This window comes from Venustampulla echinocandica, assembly GCF_003357145.1.
Source record: "Venustampulla echinocandica strain BP 5553 chromosome Unknown scaffold_9, whole genome shotgun sequence".
Taxonomy (NCBI): Eukaryota; Fungi; Ascomycota; class Leotiomycetes; order Helotiales; family Pleuroascaceae; genus Venustampulla; species Venustampulla echinocandica.
In genome coordinates this window covers 626,074-651,577 of record NW_022474214.1, presented here as the reverse complement: position 1 = coordinate 651,577, position 25,504 = coordinate 626,074, and the positions used below count along the sequence as shown (strand labels likewise).

Genomic DNA, 25,504 nt, shown 5'->3' with positions numbered 1-25,504 from the left:
TTCTGACTTCTGCTTTTATATCAATCTCGAGTTAGGATAGCGCAGGCTGGGAAGCGAGCGTTCTGGTTTCTTAATAAAAGTCGAACGCCAAACTTTGTATATTTAGATGACTTGAATGAAAATGGTACTTGGCATCTATTCCTGTATAATTTACCTTCGCCTTCGGGTTCCTTTAAATACCTAGGTGCCTAGCTAGTTTACAGTGGCTGGGATAGGTAAAATATCACCTTAGCAGTCACCCAAATACCCATCTCCAGGCCACTATCACATCTTAGCCGAACAGAATAGACAGACAAAGCCAGACAGCAGCGAATTTGCTATGAGAAGACCTCAACGGCTCTGACTCGAGACCCTGCATTTAGCCCATTCATAACGCCATGTATGTTAATTCGGTTAGAGTTCAGACCCAAGGTACCTCTGTAGGTTCAACTAGTGGACAAGTCTTCCCGGGGAATCCGTCGAGGCTAACCACCAAAATACTTACTTTGCAGCGCGACAAGGTGATTTGACAGAAGGATTTTTCAGCCTTGCGCCTCGCTTGAAAAAAATACCCCACCACTGCCCCCCTTCGTGACTTTGGTCAACAGCGACCTGAACAATAACATCCCGCCTAGTATTTAGCCCAGATTTCATTCTGTTTGCGAGACTAGGACGAGGTTATATATTCCCTCATGGCGCCATACGATAGCGACTCGTCTGACGACGAGGAAGGCGACTATATCGAAACTAATGTTTTACTGGGCTATGCGGCCAAAGAACCCGGCGACGACACAATCAGCCATCTTGGGGGAAGCCCGGTATGCATGCAATGTTCTATTTCCAACTGTCTCGGAGTCGGGTTTGCGTAAATAGACCTTGCTAATAATATCCCATTAGACATGGCTCCACCCCGCTGCCCCTCCCTGCGCAACACTTGCAAAATGCAAGATATGCAATGATATCATGGTTTTACTTCTGGCTTTAAACGGAGACTTGCCAAACAGTTTTCCCGGACACGAGAGACGACTGTACATATGGACATGCCGGCGCAAAGGCTGTCGGCGGAAGGAGGGAAGCATAAGAGCTTTGAGGGCCACGAGAATTACTGGGACTGCCGCCTCGGAAGATAAGCACGAGAAGAAGCCTGCTCCAAAGACGAAAGAGCCAGCGCCGAACCCGGCAGTCAATATTGGAGAGACCCTCTTTGGAGCAAAGCCTTCGTCGATGTCGTCGTCCGCAAACCCATTCTCAGCTGCAACATCGAGTTCGAACTCTGCGAGTCCGTTCTCCCAGTCTACCCCCGGAAGCCAACCGCAAAACCCTTTCACAGCGGCAGGCCTTCCCTCACCCTCTGAACTAGGAGCCAAACCGCCACAGCCACCTTCTTCAACCACCTCACCCAGCGCTTCCGATCTCCCCAAAACTTTTGCCTCCGTCCTCTCCCTCGACACCGACTCACCCCAGCCTACGTTCGGCCCCCCACGCCCCGCTGAACCGTGGCCAGAAATTTCCTACCTCCCCGCCTCATACCCACTCTACTACCTAGTCGACGTAGACTATGAAGTCCTAGAAAAGATGGAAGATCTACCCATCCCAACAACGACCATGGACCTTGATGAACCTAGCAACAGTAAAGGAGGGGGCCAGAAGGAAGACAAGGATATTTTCGAGAGCAGTATTGATAAGACATTCCAGAAATTTGCAGATAGGCTGGCGCAGAATCCTGAGCAGGTTTTACGGTATGAGTTTAAGGGCAACCCGCTTTTATATTCGAAGCATGATGAGGTTGGGAGATTATTGTCCTCTATCTCCAGGTCCGGGAATGAGAAAATCAAAGTGAGTGGAGGGGGTAGAAATGGAATTCCAAGGTGTGGTAATTGTGGGAGGGAAAGGGCTTTCGAGGTACAGTTAACGCCACATGCTATTATGGAGCTAGAGAGTGAGGTGGAAGGCATTGATGGGATGGATTGGGGGACGATTATTATGGGTGTTTGTGAGAGTGATTGTGTGCCTAAGCATGTGAGGCCTGGCGAGGTTGGGTATGTGGAGGAGTGGGCCGGGGTACAGTGGGAGGAGTTGGCGGTTAAGATGTAGATTCCAGTCTACTAGGAGAAAGCTATGAATGCGTGAGTTTATGGTTCAATAGATGCCGAAGATAGCTCTGTGGTTTACGAGCATATCCACCACTGATGCATATCAAACTTACAAGGCAGTGTAACTTTATTCGTAGGATATCTCGTTCATATTATTGAGGATTCGAGGGCTTAACAGATTCCTCCGAGGCATATTCAGGCTGGATAGACCCAGATCATGGCGACTTGCGAACACGAATTCTATACCATCTCCCCAAAACATTTTCTAAGTATTTCATATCTTTGGTCATGCTTTGCTCACTATTCTACTCTCTGGCGTGAAGCGGCCTTAACATAACTGGGAATTTGGGATGCCCATACCATAGATTGGTATATGTTCATCGTTGCCCATCAAGTTAACTGTAACTCCATCCATAAACGCCAGCCAACCCGCCAACCCATGCTATACCATGCCATGCAATTATCGCAGTTCAAAGAGAGAAGACGAAACTCAAGCAGGTTGCTCATAAGCCCTCCTAATAACCCTAGAGAATTGCTCTATCTTGACATTCTCTCTGACGACGGTTCCCTTTGCCTCATTCTCCTTGTTCAGTGGCACCTTCACAACAGTGCCATCAGTAGCCCACCCGCAAACTTCATTTACAAACTTATTAAACGCCTCGCCCTGCATTCCCAGCCACGATTCTAGGACTGAGCGTTCGATTTCCCGGACGGCTTGTGAGATGGTGAGTGCGACTCGGATGCGAATCAGTTCTTCAAAACCAGCAACATCAGCAATCAGATCAGCGTAGAGATCATCGCTGTCAAGCGTGCTCCAGAATGCAGCATAGTTTGCTTGGGCAAGGAGATTGTTGAGAACGTTGAGTTTTTGGACGGCTTCGGAGAGGGGCGCGTCGCCGGCGGCCGGGAGTGCTGATGATGCAGAGGCTGGGGTCAGGATGTGTGGGGGTAGGAGGTGGAGGCAGAGAGCGAAGTCTGGTGAGGGGAACACGGTCAACGCCTTGACGAGAATGTTGGTTATAGTTTCGTCTTTGGTAAGATGGGGGTTGAACTGGTAGCTGGATTTGCAGGAAAATATTAGTGGTTGCAAATTGAAGACACTCCAGATGTACATATATTGAAGGGAAGGAATCAATGTCTTTCAGATAGAGCTAATAAAGAAACTTCATGGGCAGCAGGAGGATTCATTCTCCAATGCCAGTTCAGAGTAATAGGAAACGTTAATTTCGATCATCATAAGATCTCATTCCTTTTCTTATCCGCGGCTTAAGGGGGTATTGCTTACAGTTTCAACAGGGCCAGATTGGCGTAGCAGTCATAGAATTTCTGATCGCACTGCTGGACGACGTATTCTTGGAAGACAGCAGTGGTCTCTGGGTTGTAGCGATCGAGTCCATTTAGTATAGCATCGATATGTTCTGGCCGGTCGGGCGCATAGTCAAAGGGGTTCCCCATGGCTACTTATCCTTCGCGTCGTTGGCCGCGGTGGCGGAGAAGGTGATGATGATAATATGATGGGGATGAGAAGAGCGGAGGGGTTTTGGTTCGGCAAAGTTTGGTTCAGTTCAATTTCAAAAGGGAATTTTGCCGAGTGCCCTAAACGAGCACGTGATGGGGGCTGCTAGAATCATCGAATGACCGCGGGAATGACCAACTGCCTGCCAGCTGGGCTCGTCAGACAGTGTCCGCAAACCGCAAGACTTGGTCGAAGATGTATTAATTACAGCTACTATTCTATTGCACTTGTGTAGGGGGAATCATCAAGGCTTTAGCTATTCCTCCAATTTCCATCTGCTCAATCGACATAAACCACCTGCCACATCACATCCCGATGAGGACAAGTCCGTTCATGCCCTGTCTAACTAACTAATTACCTCGTAGGTAAACAGATGAACAGCAAGCTCAAATAGTCGTTCCATTTCCGAAATCATCTCCCATACCATCATTCACACCCATATGCTGCATCGCATATCCTTCATTACGCGCATCTATGTTCTAGATCATGCATGTATACCTAGTCGTATTCTGCTGTGGGCTACTACCCGCATTCGTCGGATGGCGTCTAATCACGATACAGCACCTTCGGCGGCTTTCAAGGCATCTTGGAATATAGCCTTTAGATGATCCATACCTTCAAGTCCGACGCTGATTCGGATCAAGTCGGCAGGGACCCCAAACTGTGCCGCCCAATCCAGCTCTAGGAAATGGGCAAGGATAACGTAGGGTGAGACCAAAGTGAAATTTGTCCCAAGGCTTGGTCCTTTGGCTGTCTCAATCCTGTCAAAGAAAGCGATGGCTTGACCTCTATTTTCGAATTCGAACGAGAGCAGACCGCCATATCCCCCGTTTGGAGTCCGGCAAGCATCATAGAACTCTCTCGATGGATTGTACTTGGGGTAATAGACGGTCTTAACGAGCGGATGAGCTCCGAGAATACTGCAGATAAGTTCAGCATTCTCATTGATCCTCTCAATCCGAGAGACAAAGTGACGGCTATTGCGTTCCATGAAGATAACATCTTCGGCCCAGTAATTATCTTCATGTTCGGCTTCTGCGATCTTCTTGAGTGAGTGATAGTGTGGCCCTCGCGGATTGAGTATTGCGCTACCCCCCATAACATTACATTCCCCGGAAAATATTTTTGTTAAACTGCTGACGACAATATCGGCATATGGAAGGACATGGACATTGATAAAGTTTCCGATAGTTTCATCAACAACGACCGCAAACCCATAGGTGTCGGCCAACCCTCGAATCCTTGTGAGGTCGGGGCTTTTCAGCATAGGATTCCCAGGGAACTCGCAGAATAGGGCTAAGAATTTCTCTCCTGCCTTCAACCGAGCCTCGAGGTCGTCTAGGTCTTCTGACGAACCGTTCCCATAGAAGAGGCAACCAGGACCAAACTTCTCCAAAATTTTGAGCGTGTCGACATAAGGGAATCCAAACGAAATGCTTTTCAGATGGCCCCTGGCTTCGAGAAGCATTTGATGTGCAATAAATATAGCATTCATCCCGCAGGGATGCAAGTACACGTCATCGTCCGAAAGACCGACAACACCGCGTGTGTTCGAGGTCACATTCAGGCTTGGTGTGGCGGCGAGATCTGTTTCCCCCATCAAAGAACCAGCTATGCGTCGGCGAATAGCTAATTTGGCATTTTCGACGAAAGACACGTCAAGATTGCGTCCGAAACGTTCTTCAAGAAACTGGGAGCTTTCGCGAGCCTCGGGGATATCATTATCTGGGGTGCTTTGCTGTGCGGCGACCGCTTTTGTGCCACATTCCGGGGCAATTTGGATCCCCTGATCTATTGACCCCTTTTGGTAACGTCTCGGGCCTTTGCAAGATTTCTGGATACCATTCATATTATCCTTCGTCGGTTGAAGAGTCTTCTCGTCGATCAAAATCCCTTCCCGGAAAAGGCCATGGCAGAACTCCGCGCGCCTGCTCGAGACACCGTCCCCTGAATGCTGCCAATATTGCTTTGCAACCGAGAACAAGTCTTTAGGAAATATCACTGCTGAGACGGAAGGAGATATTTTTGCCAAGGACTCCGATACAACTTTGTTTTTATCCAAGACTAGGTCAACGAGCTGTATCTGATTGGGGGATATTGACGGGTCCCGAGAGTGCATGAAATTTACACATCTTCGAGAAGTCCTAAAAGAAGGGAATAGCATTGCTGCTTGGCCACCAGTACCATATCTCTGAACAACATCCTCTGCGAATGCTACAATGGCCTTGTGGATGAAGAAACTTCGTCATAGGCCGACTGTGAGCGTGGAACCTAACCAAATGTTGCAAGGGTTTAGTTAAATACATACCGTGGGTAACCCGTCGTCATTTTGCTCAGCACTCTCGCCTGGCCCTCCTCATAGCCAACATTGTCCGCCCAGGTTGGTAACGAGACACTCGATGCCTAGTTCCGAGGTAAAAGAGTCAGAAGCTTCCCGGCTGGTATTTTTCTATCGAGGCTTCCATCCCATCTAAGCCAAGATATCCAAGGCATACTATGTCGCGGGCAGTGGCGCTGGTCTGGGGCTGGGGCTGGCACTTACATGAGGCGTGAGAGCCGGTACTGACTCACCGAGCTCGATAATAGACATTGCCAAAGGTGGGTAGGAGAAACCAGTCTGGGTTTTGTCCCCGTCCTTAACGCTCAGCTCAGATCAGTTCAACTCCAGCTATTCCACGTGTCCAGTGTAACGTTTCTCTTTGCCGTCTCCTAAAGGTTGAGAAATGCCCCCAACTTCGGATAGTAAGTGGAACTTCCAAGTTGTAAATGTCAATGTGAAGCTTGAGGGGACATAGCGGTCGAAGTTCTGCTGCGTTATCGGCGGTGCGGCTTGGTCACCCCGCTACCACGTGATCGCGCATCCCCTGGCGACCTGGGCGCTTGCCGCGCGGCCATAGGCGCCCGCCTTTAGACGCGGCTAAAAGTTTCTTTCACCGCTTTATTCTGCCGATGCGAAAAGCAGCATCTTTTCCCCAAAAGCAAACGTGAAAAGGTTCCCCCGCCTAATAAACAATCAGTGCTCGACACTCTGTTTCCACATACAGATATCATTATGTCTCATATACCTTCAAAACGGCGGAAATTAGATCACGCCAACAGCAAAGATGAATCGCATTTATTGGGCGAATTGCAGCCGGATGCGAAGTTGGGGCAGCTAGACGACGATAGCGGAAACTCCTCTGAAGACGACCAAAGGAGCCTAGAACACGATATGTCGACGTCCAAGCCGCAAGCGCAAGGAAACTCGCTATCGAATCGGCTCAAGGACGATGATGAGCACGCGCTATATGCTGGAGGGTTGTTCAAGTCAAGCATGTTCAAGTTGCAGGTCGACGAGATGCTAAGAGAATTGCGGCCAAATTACGAGAGGAGGCTTCGTGGGGCCGACGATATGCTGCGCAAGCTTAAGGCCTGGATTGAAGACATCAGGGACAGTGATGAGCTCTCTGTGAGTCTTGTACTATAGGGTCTTTTGCAGTATTATTTGTGCTGACTCTGCTAAACAAGCCCGCGGATTGTGTCAAGACCCTTTTTAAATCACACAAAATTTCTGTCCCATTTCCTGATCCAAAGCCTGACAAGAATGCCGCATACAAATTGGGGTATCAGCGACCTTCTAGGATAAATGTGGTGGGAAGCTACACCCTAAACACCATGATTAAAACGGATGCAGTGTTATCCATTGACATGGTAGTCGTTATGCCCGCTTCTATCTTCCAGGAAAAAGATTATTTAAATTACCGCTACTTCTACAAACGAGCGTACTATCTAGCCTGTATAGCAGCTGGACTCCAGGATGTCGTACGTGACGAATATACGCTGAGTTTCAAGTACCTCGGTGGGAATACTCTACACCCTATATTGGTAGTCAAGCCCAAGTCAAGTCAGTATCACGCATCATGAGAGGGAATCAAACGTCTAACAGCGCACTGCAGATGAGGATAAGCCACACTCGGAATTCGAGATTCGTATTATTCCCGCCGCCCCCACAGGCTTCTTTGCTGAGTCTAAACTACGCCCTGAGAAGAATTCAGTGCGTCAGAAGGACGCAGCAGGCGGCAATTCCACCTCCCACCCGACACCCTTCTATAATGCCTCGTTGCGCGCCGACGGTAATTTTGAGGCGTACCTCAAACTCCTGCACGCGGCATCAAAGCTGTCAGACGGTTTTCTCGATACATGTCGCCTTGGCCGAATCTGGCTTCGACAGCGAGGGTTTGGAAGTTGCATGTCTGAAGGAGGGTTCGGGCATTTCGAATGGGCTGCTCTAGTGGCCCTCCTGCTGCGAGGCGGGGGCCCGAAGGGTAACAGTCTTCTTTCGCCAGGATACAGCAGCTACCAAATGTTCAAAGCTGTCCTTCAATTTCTGTCAACCAACAACCTCGCCGACAAGCCGGTTATTTATCAAGGGTCGGAAGCCATTATCTCAAAATCTGGTCACCCCATGCTTTATGACGGCCCAAGAGGCCAAAACTTGCTATACAAGATGACACCTTGGTCATACGGGCTTTTACGAGATGAAACTGCAATCTCATTAGAAATGCTTAATGACGAAACATTCGATCAATTTGAGCCAACGTTCACACAGCGAACTTCACAGGCTTTGCAGAGATACGATTGCATAGTGCGCGTCCCAGTGCCAAGAAATCCAGGTGGTTTGGTGCACTGTGATCACACATCAGATATGATGAGCTTTGGTCACCGCATATATGATGTCTTGCGGGAAGGTTTGACAGATAGGGTAAGATTAATTGACATCAAGATATCAAAGCCGTCTGCCTGGTCAATCAAGTCATCCGGACCACCTGTTTCGGAGAACTCTTTGCTGGTTGCAGTTATTTTCGATCCTCTAAATATAGGCCGACTTGTTGACCACGGCCCATCTGCAGAGGAGCGAAAGAAGGCGGCCAAGTTTCAAAATTTCTGGGGGGAAAAAGCAGAGCTACGGCGATTCAAGGATGGGAGTATCCTCGAGAGTCTCGTCTGGAAGGCCGGTTCAACCTCCTCGATCTTCCAGGACATTGTATCTTACCTCGTCGCTCGCCATTTCGGCATAGAGGTGGCCGGAGGTCTTAGCTTCATCGGAGAGGGGTTTGAAACGGCGTTGGCTTCTCCTGGCATAGCTGGAAAGCTATTTGATGTTCTTAAACAGGCTTTTCAGGTCTTCCAGAAAGACGTCACAAATTTAGAAGGGTTGCCGCTGCAATTGAGGCAGTTATCACCAATCAGTCCTCAACTACGGTACACTTCCATTGAGCCACCATCATTTAGCCCCCACCATCCCCTCCAGACACCTGCCGATGTTTTGATTCAGTTCGAAGGATCCGGGAGATGGCCAGATGGCATTGTTGCAATTCAACGCACAAAGATCGCGTTTCTACTTAAAATCGGTGCCCTTCTTCAGGAATCTAATAATATCATTGAGACCCGACTTGGTCTAGAGAACGGAGACCAACCTCTACAAAATTGCGCCTTCTTGGACGTGATATACGAGTCCGGGGCTGTGTTTCGGCTACGGATTCACAACGATCGGGAACAAGCTCTACTCGAGCGCATTATCAAAGATAAGTCGGCAGATCCTCAAACCCGGGAAGATGCAGTGTCAGCAATGTCGACGTATAAGAGGATGTTTATTCAACTCCCGCTACTAGCCCAATCCATTGCAACACATTGCACTCGTTTCCCCCTCCTGTCGCCGACGATTCGGTTGACGAAGTTATGGTTTGATCGTCACATGCTATCTGGGCATATTAGCGACGAGCTCATCGAGCTTATTGTATCCCGCACTTTTTTGCAGCCTTACCCGTGGCGGGCACCATCGTCTGTAATGACAGGCTTTCTAAGAACACTGATGTTTATATCGCGATGGGATTGGCGGCTTATGCCTCTCGTTGTCGACTTTTCTGGAACCATGACGGGCGAGGACGTTGCATCCATCAACACTCGGCTAGACGCTTGGAGGAAGATTGATCCGGGCATGAATCGGACTGTGCTTGTAGCTGCATCCAGCCACGATACAAGTGGGATTGCATTTACCGACACAGGGCCTTCAAAGGTGGTCGCTGCACGTATGAGTGCTCTGGCTAGTTCTGCGTATAAGTTGGTCAAGCATAAGGGCCTTGAACTAGATCAAAGGTCGTTATTTGCGGCATCAACAACTGACTACGATTTTGTCATCCACCTCTCCAAAGGTTTCACGGGGCGTCTAAAACAAAAAGAATCCTCGCGACAAAGATTCAAGAACCTCGAGGTACAGTCAAAGGCCAACTTGGATCTTGTTGGTTACCAACCGGTAGAGCTATTCCTTAACGAGGTTGGGAGTTTGTACACAAGCCATGTTGTCTTCTTCCATAGCCAGGCGGCGCCGACCGTCATTGCAGGTCTGTGGAATCCGCAGGCGGTCTCTTCCCGGCCGTTCAAGGTGAACCTAGCATATGCGACCAAGGTCTCCGGCGGCAGTGGTAAGGAGAAGGAGAATGATGGGGAGAATGAGGTGGAGATGGATAAGTCAGCGATATTGTCAGAGATTGCGAGGCTTGGTGGAGATATGATTTCACGTATAGAGGTTCATTAGAATTAGAGCCTCCGTCACCTTTCGCACTGGTCTCCTCGCGCCCTTTAGTACTATCATGTGGGCAAGGTGTTCATTTCATTAAAAAGCTGGAGTTGTTTAGAGAGAAAGGAATAATATATAGATATTATTAAATGTAGTGTATCCCGCCTAGCTGAGTCCTGTACTTCGAAGTATTTCAAGGAGCCTCGGCTCCGCGGGGTGTGCGTAGTACGTCAACGCACGAACCGCGAACCACTTCAGCGCGTCAACCGTCGCGTCGAACTTCAAGCGCCGCAAATTGCCTCCCGCGGAGTAGAAGCAAACGTTCAACTTCAGCTTCAGCTTCAGCCCCAACCCCAGACATACATCTACGTATAATTCGCGCATTTGGAAAGCCTGAGCGGAATCGGAATCGGTATGGCCCCTCAGAAGCGCTCGCGTCGCGACGCCGATGTAGATGGTGAAATTATAGCGGTTGAGAGTGCCAGCTCCAGCCTACAGCCAGATATTGTGAGTATTGCTCCAGTGAAGATATCACGAGGCAGGAACTTAGATCCTAAGTTCCATCGTGTATTCCGATCGTGAATTTCTTATTCGCTAATCAATTAAAATGGCCTAGCATCGTAAGAAAGCTCGACTTTCTATCAACCAAAGCCCTACCTCTGGACCTCCAAATGGCCGCGAACCAAGTCCAGCCCCTTCTTCCACCGTTGACGACGCAAGTTCACCCGAACCCGAGCGAGGCGACATGTCCGTTCTGCCTGGAAGCACACAATATGAGATCATGCGAGATGGGGGCTTTAAACATCTACAAAACCCGGATTTGGACGACGCGCGGGCAACACAAAGATTCCTCGCTCGAACTCAACAAATTGGAGATAATCACGCAGCCGACAATGCCATTATTGAGGAGATAACATGCTTCAACTTCATGTGCCACGATAGACTGCACGTCCAGCTCGGACCCCTCATCAATTTCGTCGTCGGTCTGAACGGGAGCGGAAAGAGCGCCATATTAACCGCCATCACTTTGTGTCTTGGAGGCAAAGCAGCGTCGACGAATCGAGGCGCCAGTCTAAAGAGCTTGATAAAAAGTGGCCGGGATCAAGCCGTTCTAGTTGTTAAACTCAAAAACCATGGCAATGACGCCTATCAACCAGATGTTTATGGACACTCGATTATTGTCGAGCGCCATTTCTCGAAGACTGGCAGCAGTGGATATAAGTTAAAGAATGCTATGGGCAGAATCATCTCGTCGAAGAAGAGTGATGTTGATGATATTATCGAATATTATCAACTTCAAGTGGATAACCCCATGAACGTACTCACCCAAGATGCCGCAAAGTCATTCATTACACAATCAACGCCGGTCCAAAAGTATAAGTTCTTTGTAGAGGGTGTTCAGTTAGAAGCCCTAGATAACGACTACAAGCTGGTATCTGATACCTGCGACCAGATCGACGGAAAGCTGAAAGATTCCGCAGGGGATATATGTGAACTCAAAAAAGCCTGGGAGGCTGCGAAGCAAAAAGCATTGATAGTCCAGCAACACGAGAAGATGAGAGAGAAGGCCCGATCTCTACAAAGACAAGCAGCTTGGTCGCAGGTAGAAGAGGTGGAGGCAATACTAGACGAGAAGAAATCCGCACTGGCTACAGCTCATGCAAGAATACAAGAGCAGGAGCGGAAGGCGGAAGAGAAGGGCCAGGTATTCCAGCATATGGACGAGGCTTTAGAGCGAGCCAAGGAAACCGAACGACAGGTTGAGGAGGAACTTGCCCCAATGAAAGAGGATGAGGAAGCTGCTAAGAATGCACATGACGCTGTGAGAAAAGAGATTGAAAAAGTCCATACCCAACGGCGCGAAATCAAAAACAGTCTCCTTGCTGGGCAAAAGAAGGTCGACAGCTACAAAAAGGACATTGAGACGGAAATGGGACGGATGGAGGATGCCAATGGTGGTGCTCAGGCTCGGAAGCAAGCCGAGATTCACGAGGCTGAAAAATGTGCTGCAGACGCGGAGACTGCTCGTAAACACAATGAGGATGAAGGTCCTACACTTCAAGAAAACCATCGAGCTAGCGAAGAAGAACTCGAGAAGTTAACGGGTTCTCTATTAGCCAAACGCCGTGAGGTCGAAAGTGTCCAACGACGGCTGCAAGAGCTTGGCCAAAATCAAGAAAATGTCATGGCAGGATATGATGCTAAGATGCCTCAATTGCTAAGAATGATTCAGAGTGAGCGGAGGTTTCGAGAGAAGCCAGTGGGGCCTATTGGCATGCATATCAAGTTGCTGAAACCGATTTGGTCGAACATGATCGAAACAACCGTGGGCAACACTTTAAATGGGTTTATTGTGACAAAAAAGTCTGATCAGCAACTGTTATCTAGCATGAAGCGGCAACTTAACATGGATTTCCCGATCCTAATTGGCAATCATCAAATTATCAATACGACTGGACATGAGCCTGATCCACGATATGAAACAATTTTAAGGGTCCTAGATATCGACAACGATCTTGTAAGGAACCAATTAATAATCGGACAGGCTATCGAACAATCACTTCTCATCAGCAGCCGAGAAGAAGGTAGTAAGATCATGTTTGATGGTCCAAAACCCCGCAATGTCAGACAATGTTTTACTCTTCACGACAAGAGAAGGGATGTAGGACATCGACTAGGTTGGATGGGACGAAATTCTAACTCTGAAATAATCCCTGTGCATTATAACCTACGACGACGACCACGGATGAAAACAGACGTCGACAGCCAAATTGCGTACCAGCGGGAGAGCTTAAACCAGCTCGAGCGCGAGAAGAATCGACTTGAAAGCGAATGTAATCAGGCGCGCACAAAAATACAAAGATGTGAGCACGCGATCATGCAGCACAAACGCGCCTATACAGACCTCAAGATCGATATCCAGAGAGCGAACGACCACGTCGAAGCCTTGCAGGCGGAGCTTGACCGAGACACTATCGAGGACGGCCGCCTCGATGCTCTTAGGGGGTTCTTGGCAGAGGCAGAGCGCGATTTATCAATAGACCAAGAATCGTATGGCAACATCGGCTTGGAAATGGAGCAATTGAACAACCAAGCACTTGCCCGGAGACGAGAGCTCGATTCTGTCAAGGAACGTCTAGCTGATCATGAGGCTAAACTCAGAAAGGCCCAACTCAAAGTAAGGAACACGGAACAAGCTCGCAAGATTGCTCTCGAGGAGAAAAATCTTGCCATTGCCTTAATTGAAGATTTTCAGGGCGAAAAGGCTCGCGCTGAACGGAAATTAGAGCAGCAAACCGAGCAGGTAGCGAGTTTTACTGAACAGGCCAGCAAAATTTCTGCTAGGGTGCCAGTGGATGAGGGTCAGACGCCTGCTAGTTTGGATGCCCAGATCAACGCTATTCGGGACCAACTTAAAGCCTACAACAAAAGGCTTGGTGGAAGCGACCACGAGATTAACGAGCAGGCATTGGAAGCTAAGAAGGTATATGAGGCCTCGAAGGTCCACAGAGACGAACTCCAAGAAATACTGCAACTTCTAAAGCTTTCATTTATGAAACGGATCAGTATGTTCCGACGTTTCCAGAGACATATCTCTGCGAGATCTCGTATCAACTTCAACTACCTCCTCAGTGAGCGAGCATTTAGGGGAAAGCTCACGATCGATCATGTTGCCAAACAGCTTGATGTGCATGTCGAGCCTGACGAAACAACGAAGAGCAGTCGGGGCCGACAGACCAAGACACTTTCTGGAGGAGAGAAATCGTTCTGCTCTATTTGCTTGCTCCTGTCTCTTTGGGAGGCAATGGGGGCGCCGCTTAGGTGTCTCGACGAATTTGATGTCTTCATGGACGACGTCAATAGAGATGTCAGTACGAAGATGATAGTAAGTTCTATACTTAAATATATCCTCAGCAAGTTACTAATTAAAAATAGATCAGTGCAGCCCGACGCTCGGTTGGGCGCCAATTCATCCTAATTACGCCAAAAGCGCTCGGAGCTGGTGCTGCTGATGCCGAGGATGTGCATATTATCAAGTTCGTGAAACCACCCTCGGCTCTACGGAATTTTGCTAATTATTATCTTTAGATTGACTGATCCCCGGGACAAACAGAGGCGGATAGATGAGATGTTACAAGATGACTAAACAGGATCTGGTAAGGGGGTGGGGGGCGTTGTGTGGCTCTGTAAGAATTTGTATCTGTACAATCATACCGGCCATTATAAATGATAATTTTACACCTTGGTAATATACACTCTATGCACCCTATTTGTGACCCCATTATATTTGTGACCCCTAAACCCTTACACCTTTACTCCTCATAACATTCAGGCCAGCGTGTGCTGTAAAACCAACCCATTCCGCAACACTCCCAACTACAGTCCCCAGCACCCTCGAATCCTCGAACCTCCGATCCATAAACTCCCTCGTCTTGCTATAGTCCGGTGACTTATCAGTCGTCATGAACAACTCGGTCGACGCATATATAGTGGCTAGCGAGGCGCGTTTTGTGTACCAGCTGGAATCGACTGATGTATCGCCCGCCAGAAACCAGATCTCATCCGATAAAGACGAGAGCTCTGATATAGACGTTGGGATGTTGGAAGGTTGCGCCATGAGTGCCAATGCCTATACAATCATACTTTTGGTCAGTAATTGTCAATAAGTAGTTTTAGGAGGAATTCCAACCTCCTGCCACCGATGTATCACACCCTTATTTGCCATCAGTCGTTCCCACACCAACGCCTTGACTTTCGCCCCAATCCCAGGTGGTTTTGCTCCTGGTTGCGAGGAAGTCTCGAGTATGTGCTTATGTTTGGAAAGCGCAGCGCGTTGTGTTACGAGGTGGTAGTGCACGATACTGAATGCGCCACGCGGGAAGAGATTGGTGGATGCATCGATATAGGATGCGTCTTTTGCGCCCAGCGAGAGCGTTGTGTGGGTGAACCCGTGGGTGGGGATGTGTGGGAGGGAGGCCGAGAGGATGGCTGTTTCAACGGGCGTGAAGGGCCCTGGAGGGGGGGGGTGAGTATATGAATGGTACGGCCGTGCTGAACATCGTGGTTTAGGCGTAGATATAAACCCGCGGAGGAAAAGGCCAGTGGTAGACTTCGATGCCATTGTGTTGGGTTGTGAAAATGATAAGGAGATATCGAGTGATAGTTGAATGATGTTAAGTACGGCGGCGTAATGGGCACGCCTGGTGCGGAACGGGATTTCAAGACGCATTACTCAGACATAAGTCATCCAACCCCTATACCCCATACCCCCTTTTTTTCTCGCTTGCCACCGAGCCACAGTTTTCTATACAGTCCAAATACTATAATATATACGGAGGATAATTAAACTAGAGGGATACTCTGGCGCACGGAGAAAATGACACGCCATGATATTAGGAGAGAGGAATTCCTTGATCTGGCAATTGAATGGAAGGATGTGTACTTGCTAATGTGCTGTTTTTAACCCGTTGCCTCAAGCTATCACACAAATCTCAATTCTACAAAGCGCCAGATAGGTGCATCCTTCAAATGCAACCGGTTTATTTGAAGACCAGAAACGCTATTAGGCATGGTATAGCGTGGTGGCCGGGCCGGAGGCAAAAGGGCTATTTGTCAGGGAAGAGGGCCATGCGATAGTTCTCAAGCTCTCAGAGAGATCTAAGGAAGGATATGATTTAGTCGCTTATGGAAGCTCGATGGTATATGGGGATAAAGGATATGGCAGCCGAGGCTGTTGAAGTAGTTCAAAATGGCCAGGTATCAACCTACCCTACCTCAGAAGAAATGAAATATTATCGCTATATGTAGGATATCGATACTAGTGTTCATCAAGGCAGCTCTAGTGGGGTCATAAAGTACCTGATTACTACATTCTTTTCGACGACGAGCAGCCAAATTCTGACAGCGATGATGACCTTTTGTGAGTTTCGAGCCGTATAGAAGATGCGGCTAGACAAAAGGCTGGTACTAAATTAAAAAGCAAGGTTTTCACTCTATAACGGGACTCTGGTGTCTTCGATACTTGGTTCCCATCCGGCCGTTAACCCTTGACAGATGATCTAGCCGATTTCTATGCTAATGACAGCTTAGGATATTTCTATTTTTCTAGTTAGCCTGCATGACCATTCTCGGCTTGAAGCTTGATGGAGCAATCCCGTTTTGCAAAGTCTATTGTCATGTCACCCTATAGTCAGGAGTTCCGAGGGAAGGCAAATGTTGAAGTCTTTGGGAGATGTCATTGACCCACTGTATGTTATTCGGGGTATTTAGAAGCTGGAACAAGGCAATTTGAACCCCAAGAAGTTACAACTGGCGATGAATACCAGAAGTCAACTTTCCCGGGTGGCATTCCGCAAAGTGGAACTGATACTCTTCGGTTTTCGCTTACTACTTATCGCACTGGAGGCAGGTTCCCGACGTTTGCGCAATACCAAGCACTGCTAATGACTTCCAGTTACTAGTGTTGATTTTGATATTAAAGTTATTTGTGGTTGGCGTAGACTCTGCAACAAGATTTACGAAGCAGCGAAATATGTATGAATCTGTTTAAAGCGATACTTTATTCCCAACTCAACACCAGCAAAGGCCGGAAAGGAATCCCTTGCTGAAGGTGGATATTACATAAAATGTCGGATACGGCCAAAATCATGAATGGTGCTTTGGAGAAAGGGAGTTCGGCCGTGCAGCAAGCACCATACACCAGTATTGGTTGCATGGTCTCTGTGATACCTACATCGTACCCGCCCGGTTCCTGCTGACAGACCAATCACCGATATCTTGTAGGAACATTCAAAAGTCTATACTGAATCTAATTACGAGTTGATCCTAGACGTGTAGAGGCGCTCGTTCTCTAGTGGTTGCAGAATGCTGAGAGGGTCAAGTTGGCGGGTTGCGAGACCGAGATCCGGAACATAGCTGAGATATTCACTCGCTAATTCGAGAGCTTGAAGCTCGCCTGATCTCGAGAGTTGTTTGGAACCTTTCTGTTGCTCAGAGAATAATGGAGACGGTCTAACGTCTCACTTCGAACACCAGGCCGAGCTTCGTAGTAATAGTCGCCACAGTAGGAATACCAGAGTGGCAGCATTCATAAAGTCGCCGATTTCTTTAATTTTCGTGCCTTTCTCCCATTTAGCCCAAAGGTTACATTAATAGAATCAAAAATACAGTGTCGGTCTCGTCCATATTTATATCAACACACATGGTCCACATAATAGGATGGCAGCGCTGTAAGCATTTGAAGGCTATAGGATTGCCATATGCAACGGTTAATATTCTATACCTGTTAATATCTTTCCCTCCTAGAATATATATTAGTTTATTTAATGGGTTTAAATTAGCCACGACATGCGTCGCGCCTGGAATCATCGGAGGGATCGAGGCATCGACAATTGATACATTCGGGTGGGCATTGGACGGACCCGTTAGTTCATTATTCTTGAGGGCACAGAGGATCTTGTCATCGATCTGGTACTACCAGGCCCAACCTCGACGGGGCCAAGAGAGAACACAACCCAAGGGATATATACACGTATGTATGTATACCTTACCTTACGGGCCTTCAGCGGAAGCGGGAGCGGCGCGCCGGATCGCAAAACTTAGTCAGCGTCAGTTTCAAGTGTTGGATGGAAGCATTCAAGCAGCTCTTCCTCCATCCTCCTCGTGATAATGAGCAGGGTTTAATTACTCGTATATACCACGGTTCCTGTGGCTAAGAAACCTCGTAGTTATGGAAGCCACCATGGAAGTCGACCACGCGGGCCCGTCAGCTCCACCATCCTCAAATGAAGCAGGTGTCGTTCTGCGCGCCTGCACTCATTGCGCTCGATCCAACGCAGGATGTGTTGGTAGCCTAGAATTGGGTACTGTCTGTCTAAGGTTGCATTGTTCCTTTCCCATTCGGAATTGTAGCTTATTGGGTATAGATGCCATCGTCTGCAGAAAGTTTGCGAGCGGACCAGCGTTCCCATGAAGGCGCAACCCAAGAAAAGAAAGCATACTGAAAAAGGGTAAAAAGTTCCTCCGCTAGGGAATCCACAAATCTACGCCTTCATCCAGTCGCCTGTCGAAGAATCGTGTTGATAAGCTCGAAGAAGAACTAGATGGCATTGTTAGTTTACTTACGTCGCATGAAATCGGTGCGAGAGAAACACCAATTCGGTCAATAACTGCCACGCCTATCGATGGGAACGCGAACTCGGGTTTATCGCTTTCTATGGTTCAAACAATTGATTCCAATATCCCTGCACCCGATCAAGCAAGACACTGGGATAATCGACTCCTAGTTGGGGGGTCCCTTGAAATACGGTTCGGCCTTCCACCGGAGAGTGCCAAAGACATGAGGGCTGACATATATCGGCTACCCCCAATTGATCTTGGCTCTAAAGATGCTAACCAGCTATTGCGAATTTTCCGAGATGAAATGAACCCAAGCTTCCCATTTATCAGCATTCCGGATTCGGTGAAGGCCTCGGAGCTTCGTCGAGACCAGCCATCTTTGTTCACTTCGGTGATGGCCGTTACTTCTCGCAACTCTTCTCGGCAGATCTCACTTGGAAAGCTCTTCATGAAGCAGATTGCGGATCGAATTCTTGTGAATGGAGATCGAAATATAGACCTCCTGCTCGGCATCTTAACTTTTTCTACTTGGTAAAGTAAGTGCCTCGGGTTACTGCTACTTATACTGACGCATTATAGGCGTTGTTATCACTTCTTCAACGCTCCAGGTTTAACTATGCTGCTCTCTTCTGCTAGTACGCTTGTGGGTGATCTAGGATTGCACCGACCCTCCGGAAAACAACAAACAGGTCCGCCCAAGTCAGAAGTATATAATGTAGATACAGCCTCTAACAGAACTAGGTAGAGCAATAGAGCAACGCCGTACTCTCCTAGGCTATTACTATATCCTTTCAATGTAAGTCGCCATTCCTGGCATGAAAAATCACGTTAACACGGGAAGCGTGTCGACGTTCTTCCGCCGACTAGAATCGCCGAGATGGGCCCCATACCACGATGATTGCTGTGACATCTTGAGTAATGCCGGAATCCATCGAGATGACAAGTATGCCGTTGCGCTTCTTAGAATTCAGTTGTTTGGGGAGACGATTAGCCACAACCCTTGGCACGGCGTATCAGACACCGTTGCAACTACAGTTCCCCCATTGCTTTACGTGAAAAATCTTCAGGAATAGGCCAAGGGCATCCAAAGGGACACAATGTCAGAGCAGCATAATAATGGTCAGCCTCTTCTCATTTTTCAGGGGCCAAAATGTTCCACAGCCTAACACACCTTCGAAATAGTGTCCGTCCTTCTCAGCTACCAAAATACCAATGTTGAATTATACAAGTTCGCCCTTTCGAAGTGTTCAGCCCTCTCAACATTCACCTTTCGCGAGTTCAATCGCCTTGAATATCTTTACGCACGTCTCGAAGCTGTGAAGTCTTTTTTTGATACGTGGCTCACGATACCTGTTGCTAGGCTTCACAGTTATTCGACAACCATGTCTTGTCAATTTATGTGGGATCTTGGAATTCTTCAACTACTATCTACTTTTGAGCATCCAGGCTGGGATTTGACCTGGGTCAAGGAGACAATCAACTTCACAGAGCTTCTCGGAACATTAGCTCGGCGATTTGACCAAGGGAAATAAGTTCTTGGAATGGATGCGTATACGAGCGATCGAGTCGACGTTTACTCTCAGGCGGGGAGTAAGATGGCTTGGATGAGAAATTATTTCCAAGAACAAACCAATCTTGACCAGCCGAGGCCACCTGATGGGAAATTCGCACATGATCGCGACGAGCCCGATCTTCCAATCGCAGGAGCATTCGGTGATTTTGACTTTCTGAACGATGCGTGGATGCGAGATATATTACCCGGACCCTGGGAATATCACAGCGTGTAGTAACCAAGCGGGGTCGGGTCGAAAAGTGCGTTATTCGGGTTCTCCGTTCCGATACGGGACCGGAGCAGTGTCAAAAATGCATACTCCCGCCCCGGTGGGCCACGCCCGATCATAATACTGAAGTGCCCTGCCCGGTCGTGTAAGGTAAATAAAGCTCTTTCCTTCGAACCTTTCCTGACTCCCACGGATCATTCAATTGTTAAGAACGCTGCTTTTTAGTGAACCGTATATGTGTGGCAGCAACTCCTAAGACTGAAGCTCAACATACAACACACTTTCATCAATTCAGCCAGCACGCTAAGAATAGAAATGGAGAAACAACGCGCCGAAGGTAGATCTGTAGGCCCAACACTCAAGACTCTTCGATACGCGAACATGGAGAAAAGAGTTCGCAATCAGCCACGCTGGTCATAGAGCCCAATGCTGAAACCCTGACGACGGCCGGAGAAGAAGAGCCCGAGTACGTGGCGGGCTTCGAGTTAGCTGTGGTTTACTTTGCCGTGACCTTGGTTTGTTTTCTCATGCTGCTTGATATGTCAATTATCACTGCAGTAAGAGGTTCTCCTCGACTTCTTTTCTTACTCATGAAACATAACAATCTGCGAAGGCAACTCCGAATATTACAAGCGAGTTCCATTCTCTCCAAGACGTCGACTGGTATGGAAGTGCATATATGTTGACGTGGTAATTGTACCCACAATCTTCAGATTTCAAGTTTAAATATCTTCGTTTAGCGCTGCTCTACAGCCGATGACTAGCAAACTGTATGCTCAATTCAATGTGAAGGTTAGTTACAACTGCTTTTCCGATCTGACTTCATTGTTATTCAATCATAATTCAGTATACATACCTAGTATTCTTTACTCTCTTCGAATTTGGTTCTTTGTTATGCGGGGTCTCGACTTCCTCTAAAGTGTTTATAGTCGGGAGAGCGGTTGCTGGTATGGGAAGTTCTGGGATTATGAACGGCTCTCTCACAATAATTGCTATGTGCATCCCTCTTTCCAGGAGAGCTAGTAAGTCTTTTTCTCGGACAACATTCCGCTCTACTGACTATCACAAATACAGTGTATATAGATAGTCTGATATCTAGTACGTCGAACTCGAGTCGCTGTGAATCTAGATTTTAACACGTGCAGTTGTTCAATTTGGGATGTTGTTTGGCCCACTTGTCGGGGGCCTGTTGACAGAGTACACAACATGGAAATGGTGTAAATATAACCTATCCTTAATTATCTCGAGGGGGCCAGGTAAACTTGCTCACATCGTCTTAGGCTTTTTATCAATCTTCCAGTCGGCGGACTGGCAGCCGGTGCTCTTTCATTGATCCAAATACCCAAAGTCCGCGCCATCAACCCTGCACCGAGAAATAACTTTCGAAGCTTCTACCATGATCTAGATGTGGGGGGGTTCTTGCTCTTTACTCCTACAATGGTTATGTTCCTCCTTGCGCTTCAATGGGGTGGTTCAACGTATGCCTGGGATAGCCTAGTGATCATCGGTCTCCCCTGCGCATCTGCTAGCAGTCTTACACTGTTCTTGGGCTGGGAATATAAGGCAGGAGACTCTGCTATGATTCCTTTTAAATTGGTCAGAAATCGAGTGGTCTATTGCGCTTGTCTATATATATTCTTCTTCTTCGCAAACAACCTAATCACATCACACTACCTAGCCATCTATTTTCAAGGTGTTCAAGGCGTCACACCCACGTTGAGTGGCGTATATATGTGACCTGGAATTTTTGGGCAGATGGCGACAGGCGTTCTATCTGGGCAGGCAGGTATGCGTGAATTTCCCCACTGTTTAAGATGGCGCCGATGCCCTCAAGTCACCTACCTCGGCTTCTACCTGCCATGGGCAATCATTAGTCCAGTGTTAGCATCCATCGGATCGGGACTAATCAGTACCTTTACTCCTGACACGAAGGTAGCTACATGGGTGTGTTACCAGATCATTGGAGGAATCGGACGGGGTAGTGGAATGCAAATGGTAATGTACTACAATCGTTACAGCCAAATCTCGACCAGACTAATGCTTCCTTTTTCCAGCCAATATTAGCAGTCCAAGCAAGCCTTCCTCCGAGCCAGGTGGCTGTTAGCATGGTTCGCGGCTGGAGCTGGGGCAGCCGGCTTCTTCTTTAGCTTGGGTTTGGGATGGAAGAGTGTGAAAAAGCCGAAGGTTGGTGTACTCGAGACTTGAGAAGTTTGGTCTAGGATGAATGGGTATAACAGTATCGGCAACAATTTGATTTTATTCACAGAGGCAGACAGGAAACTCATGTATAACAAAACTGTATTGGTTATCATTTGGCAAGGCATAGAAATATGTCCACAAGACAAATTCTAATATAAAAGTTGCAAGAATCTCTTGTAGTCCAACTTCAACGGTCCAAATCCAACAATGAGTACTTGTATTTTGGAAACTTCCAGGACTATCACGTAGCTCAACTTCAGTCATATTCGAGTACTTGGTCAAGTTAGCTTTCAATTATTCACAAAATGGAGAGGGACGCAAGATGGTCACATGAGGCGAAAGCAACACTAATATATATATTGTCGTTCTATGTGTTAAGTATGAAGATCTTCTCCGTCAACTAACTTCACTAGAAATTGCCAGCCTCTGTTTTTGTTTGTCTGAGCAATGTACACCTAATGTGGCCGAGGATCAAAACAGTACGATTGCCACCTACTAAATGACCCTTACTAGCTGTGTCTCTTATCAATCACACTTTCCGTGGAATGAGGTTTTTACCTCAAGTAGTACTCCGACCGGCAGTAACATAATCTACGATAGATAGCCTAGGTTAATACCGTGCAGGTGAAGAATACTCTAGTAGACCTACCATTTGCTTCGAAATTCAGTCCTTAGTTTCCGGTTGAAGCCCGAAGTCAAAGTTCCAAAGTATCTTAGCCAGAATTAAACGCGACTCTGTGTACGCCAAACTACGAAGCATTAGTGCTGGGGAGAATTGGAAAGGCACATCCACAATTGAGGAACTTTGTACTCACTTGCGTCCAATGCAATTCCCAGGGCCTATACTGAAAAGCTGCAATGCCTTCTTATTGTCCTTCTCATAGATAGCTGGAGCGTCCTTGAGCCAGTGCTTTAGAGCAAACGTCCCTGGTTTGGCGAAGTTCTTGCTGGAGTTATACGCCGCCCATTGAGTCACATAAGCCGCGGTGCGAGGAAGCACATATCGATCACAAATTATGCCTCCCTAGTAAATTGTCTTGTGGGCGAGACCGGATGGTACAGCGGTATATAATTGAACCCCTCTTTTACTACAGGCAGTAAAATATTCCAGAAAACTACTCACAAGTGCTGGCTGTTTCAAGGCGTATAAGACGAAAAGATACACTCTTCCTGCTGCAGAAGATTTACCGGTGTTGGCAGGGAATTATTTCTTTGTTTACAAGTATCTCGTGGACTTGGGAGACTACGCAGAGGTTATCTGAAACAATAATACAAATGGCTTTGGCTGTCCGAAGATCACCGAAAATGTAAGCATTTGGCCCAGGCCAAACATCCCCGAACTGCGTAAAAAGACGTGGCATCCCGGATGTCGCCGAGAAAAAACAATGTAAGGGGAAAATTCACAGAATGGACTACACGCAGCAACTGTGTACGGAGTATACGTCGCAGTATTCTCGGTAGGGACCAGCACAGCCAGGATACCAAGGCCAAGGGATTTTACAATACATGTTCCCTACTAAACAAAATAACGTTTATTCGCCAAACGATGAAATTTAATGAGTTAGCCGGACAGTGAAAGTGATATATGCGTTATAATCGGACTTAGAGTCATATATTCTGCGACTGGTTGTCTATTTCGTCCCAAGTTGGACCTTCTTTTCACTACTCATGTGACCCTACGCTACTCAAACCCCTTCCCCATGTAGGAACTTCGCGTATAGATCTTCATTTGTGTACAGCAACGATTCGGGAAATATGAACTTGAGAGTACTACCCCATCAATGATCTCGTTTGCTGGGACGATTTACATCGCCACCAGCTTGCCTTCCTCTACACGGTCCACGGAGTGCTGGATTGCGGGAGAAAGTCGACCAATGGTAATGTAACTAGTGATCATTAGTTGGACTTGTAGTTTGAAGGTGATCAAGGGGTTTCGATTAGGGTCATCTCTCATCTCAAGGGAGATGTCAAAAGCGGTTCTCGAGCGTGACAACAAGACATCGGTCATCGTAGAGCTTTCGATGCTTCCGCTTTCAGCCTGGCCTTGCTTATAGTCAAAGACTGCATGGAAAAGAAGTGCATGAGTTGTTTTGTGTGGGATATCAAGACGTTGGAGGGGAACGCCATATGGCATTGTCGAGTGCTTCTGAGCAGTCGCGCACATGTTCTTTCGTCTGCCACAATGCCTCACCGAACGTGCCATCTGCAGGAGATGGACAGGAAGCAAGTTGAAGATGTATCCAAGCGTTGACAGGTCGTCTAGGCCTATTCGATTTGCATCTGCAACGCCGATGGTTATGTCCGTATTCCAGATAGCCGTGCGAGCAAGATATGATAAGCAGCTAGATAGAATCGCATTCCACCTCCTAATAAGCAATGTCAAGATCTATTCGTCCGCTTTTAAACTCCATTCTCTGTCGGGCGGCCAAGTCAGTATATTGAGGCGGCGCGGACAAGACCTTTCAGAAGTCTTTAGAGAATATACTAAACATAGCTACTTCTAAAAAGCTTTTATAATTATCTCATCTAAGATCACTAATCTAGAATCAGCTACTTGGTAGCTCGATACTAAGCGCTATCTTTCTGATAATTGGTTGACAAAAGTCGTATTTCTTGGCATCTATTATTTATTGATGTGGGTAAACTTAGTGTTCTATGCACATACTATAGCTTTTATCCTTCGCCAGCAACGCCAATTCATATTATACATAAGCCTATTTGCATATTTCATATTATATTTCGATTCCTCCTACGAGCCTATGAAACTATGAACGGCTTACAGGATCCCCCTTTATAAGCTTACTTAGAAGACAGAAAGTCTACTAAGTTAATTGGTACCTATATTATTACTACAGGACTAGAACTCTAAAAGCACCATCCTACTTATAGGGTACTTGTAAGTTTTCAAATAGGACCGAAAGGCTTCACAACGTAGACTTTTACTATTCTCGTACATTCGCATATAGCCTTATTCCACAACACATCATGCGACGCAATGTAACCCTACAAGAGCAAAACATACCACTGTAAGAACGCTATTTCGATCGATTAAAACACAACAATAGCTATTGGTGGAAATGCTATCCTCAATCTTGAGTCGGTGGCTTATTTCTCCGGGAACCAAGAACGTTGCTGGTAAGTACCACAACCCCACTGGCAGATGATCACAGAGTACAGGTTACCAACCGCGTATTTAGTAGCACAAACTGCCGGAATGGGAATTGGCGAAATTGAATTGCCGGGCATTGATAATGATACCCAG

The 25,504-nt window shown here is 47.4% G+C and overlaps 8 protein-coding genes across 8 annotated transcripts; 4 read left to right on the top strand and 4 right to left on the bottom strand.

Moving 5' to 3' along the window:
• Window positions 1-671: 671 nt before the first annotated feature.
• BP5553_08954 (Uncharacterized protein) lies at window positions 672-2,073 on the top strand (the record flags this gene model as incomplete). Its single annotated transcript, XM_032017577.1, has 2 exons — window positions 672-797; window positions 877-2,073. The coding sequence occupies 2 exons, from the start codon at window positions 672-674 to the stop codon at window positions 2,071-2,073; spliced, it is 1,323 nt and encodes a 440-aa protein (XP_031866220.1).
• A 489-nt stretch (window positions 2,074-2,562) lies between these two features.
• BP5553_08953 (Eukaryotic translation initiation factor 3 subunit K) lies at window positions 2,563-3,527 on the bottom strand (the record flags this gene model as incomplete). The annotated part of the gene is made up of 2 exons (XM_032017576.1): window positions 2,563-3,130; window positions 3,358-3,527. 2 exons carry the CDS (start codon window positions 3,525-3,527, stop codon window positions 2,563-2,565), a joined length of 738 nt encoding a protein of 245 aa, XP_031866219.1.
• A 611-nt stretch (window positions 3,528-4,138) lies between these two features.
• On the bottom strand, window positions 4,139-6,178 carry BP5553_08952 (putative O-succinylhomoserine (Thiol)-lyase; the record flags this gene model as incomplete). Its single annotated transcript, XM_032017575.1, has 3 exons — window positions 4,139-5,828; window positions 5,897-5,991; window positions 6,131-6,178. 3 exons carry the CDS (start codon window positions 6,176-6,178, stop codon window positions 4,139-4,141), a joined length of 1,833 nt encoding a protein of 610 aa, XP_031866218.1.
• Window positions 6,179-6,640: 462 nt separating this feature from the next.
• BP5553_08951 (putative pre-rrna processing protein utp22 protein) lies at window positions 6,641-10,162 on the top strand (the record flags this gene model as incomplete). Its single annotated transcript, XM_032017574.1, has 3 exons — window positions 6,641-7,036; window positions 7,096-7,471; window positions 7,524-10,162. The coding sequence occupies 3 exons, from the start codon at window positions 6,641-6,643 to the stop codon at window positions 10,160-10,162; spliced, it is 3,411 nt and encodes a 1,136-aa protein (XP_031866217.1).
• A 396-nt stretch (window positions 10,163-10,558) lies between these two features.
• Window positions 10,559-14,291, top strand: BP5553_08950 (Uncharacterized protein; the record flags this gene model as incomplete). Its single annotated transcript, XM_032017573.1, has 4 exons — window positions 10,559-10,651; window positions 10,761-14,030; window positions 14,081-14,181; window positions 14,234-14,291. 4 exons carry the CDS (start codon window positions 10,559-10,561, stop codon window positions 14,289-14,291), a joined length of 3,522 nt encoding a protein of 1,173 aa, XP_031866216.1.
• A 150-nt stretch (window positions 14,292-14,441) lies between these two features.
• BP5553_08949 (Uncharacterized protein) lies at window positions 14,442-15,266 on the bottom strand (the record flags this gene model as incomplete). Its single annotated transcript, XM_032017572.1, has 2 exons — window positions 14,442-14,774; window positions 14,835-15,266. The coding sequence occupies 2 exons, from the start codon at window positions 15,264-15,266 to the stop codon at window positions 14,442-14,444; spliced, it is 765 nt and encodes a 254-aa protein (XP_031866215.1).
• A 2,619-nt stretch (window positions 15,267-17,885) lies between these two features.
• On the top strand, window positions 17,886-19,335 carry BP5553_08948 (uncharacterized protein; the record flags this gene model as incomplete). The annotated part of the gene is made up of 5 exons (XM_032017571.1): window positions 17,886-18,011; window positions 18,174-18,793; window positions 18,842-18,951; window positions 19,004-19,058; window positions 19,104-19,335. 5 exons carry the CDS (start codon window positions 17,886-17,888, stop codon window positions 19,333-19,335), a joined length of 1,143 nt encoding a protein of 380 aa, XP_031866214.1.
• Window positions 19,336-24,046: 4,711 nt separating this feature from the next.
• Window positions 24,047-24,376, bottom strand: BP5553_08947 (uncharacterized protein; the record flags this gene model as incomplete). The annotated part of the gene is made up of 1 exon (XM_032017570.1): window positions 24,047-24,376. The coding sequence occupies one exon, from the start codon at window positions 24,374-24,376 to the stop codon at window positions 24,047-24,049; it is 330 nt and encodes a 109-aa protein (XP_031866213.1).
• Window positions 24,377-25,504: the final 1,128 nt, after the last annotated feature.